At 26.4% G+C, this 538-nt stretch overlaps 1 protein-coding gene across 1 annotated transcript; it reads right to left on the bottom strand.

Moving 5' to 3' along the window:
* Nucleotides 1–6: 6 nt before the first annotated feature.
* Nucleotides 7–450, bottom strand: LOC105367197 (uncharacterized protein C11orf70 homolog; the record flags this gene model as incomplete). The annotated part of the gene is made up of 2 exons (XM_011505826.1): nucleotides 284–450; nucleotides 7–179 (listed from the first exon to the last, which is right to left on the bottom strand). Coding segments are annotated over exons 1-2 (293 nt in total), but the record flags the coding sequence as incomplete, so codon positions are not given.
* Between the last annotated feature and the right edge of the window lie 88 nt (nucleotides 451–538).

The raw sequence follows: 538 nt of genomic DNA, 5'->3' as shown, positions 1-538 counted from the left end.
TCTTACGTAATTAAATCTTTATAGATGCTTCTGGTAATATCTAAATAAGGCTTTATTTCGTTTTCAAATTGACATAAAACTCCACCAAGTACTAATAATTCAAAAATTCGGAATATGAATTCCTGTCTTTCTTCATCAGTAAATAAATTGTATTCCGGACACTCGGTATCAAGCAACATCTAAGTCATTTTTTGTCTACTATTATTTTTTGTATAACTTATGTTAAAATGAAACAATAAATTTTGTATAAAAAAAAAATAAATATATGCCCTATGACACTTACACCTCTGAGGTTATCACAAATAACAAAATCATCAACAACGGTTTCATATCGCTGTCGAATTTTTCCTGTATTAAAAACAATTTTGTTTTCAGGATCCATTAATTTATCAAAGAAAGACATGTCTAAAATTGTGCATGCTACTGTGCAAACCTCGACGCATTCAGCTTTAATACCTATATTTTTAATTATAAAAATTAATCCATTAAATATTTTATGGTTACAATAACGCTATTTGAGTTAAAAAAAAAAAAAAAA

Source organism: Ceratosolen solmsi, unplaced genomic scaffold (genome assembly GCF_000503995.2).
Source record: "Ceratosolen solmsi marchali unplaced genomic scaffold, CerSol_1.0 C3330642, whole genome shotgun sequence".
In the NCBI taxonomy this organism is placed as follows: domain Eukaryota; kingdom Metazoa; phylum Arthropoda; class Insecta; order Hymenoptera; family Agaonidae; genus Ceratosolen; species Ceratosolen solmsi.
The sequence above is the reverse complement of the archived record's forward strand: the minus strand, read 5'-3'. Positions and strand labels throughout refer to the sequence as shown.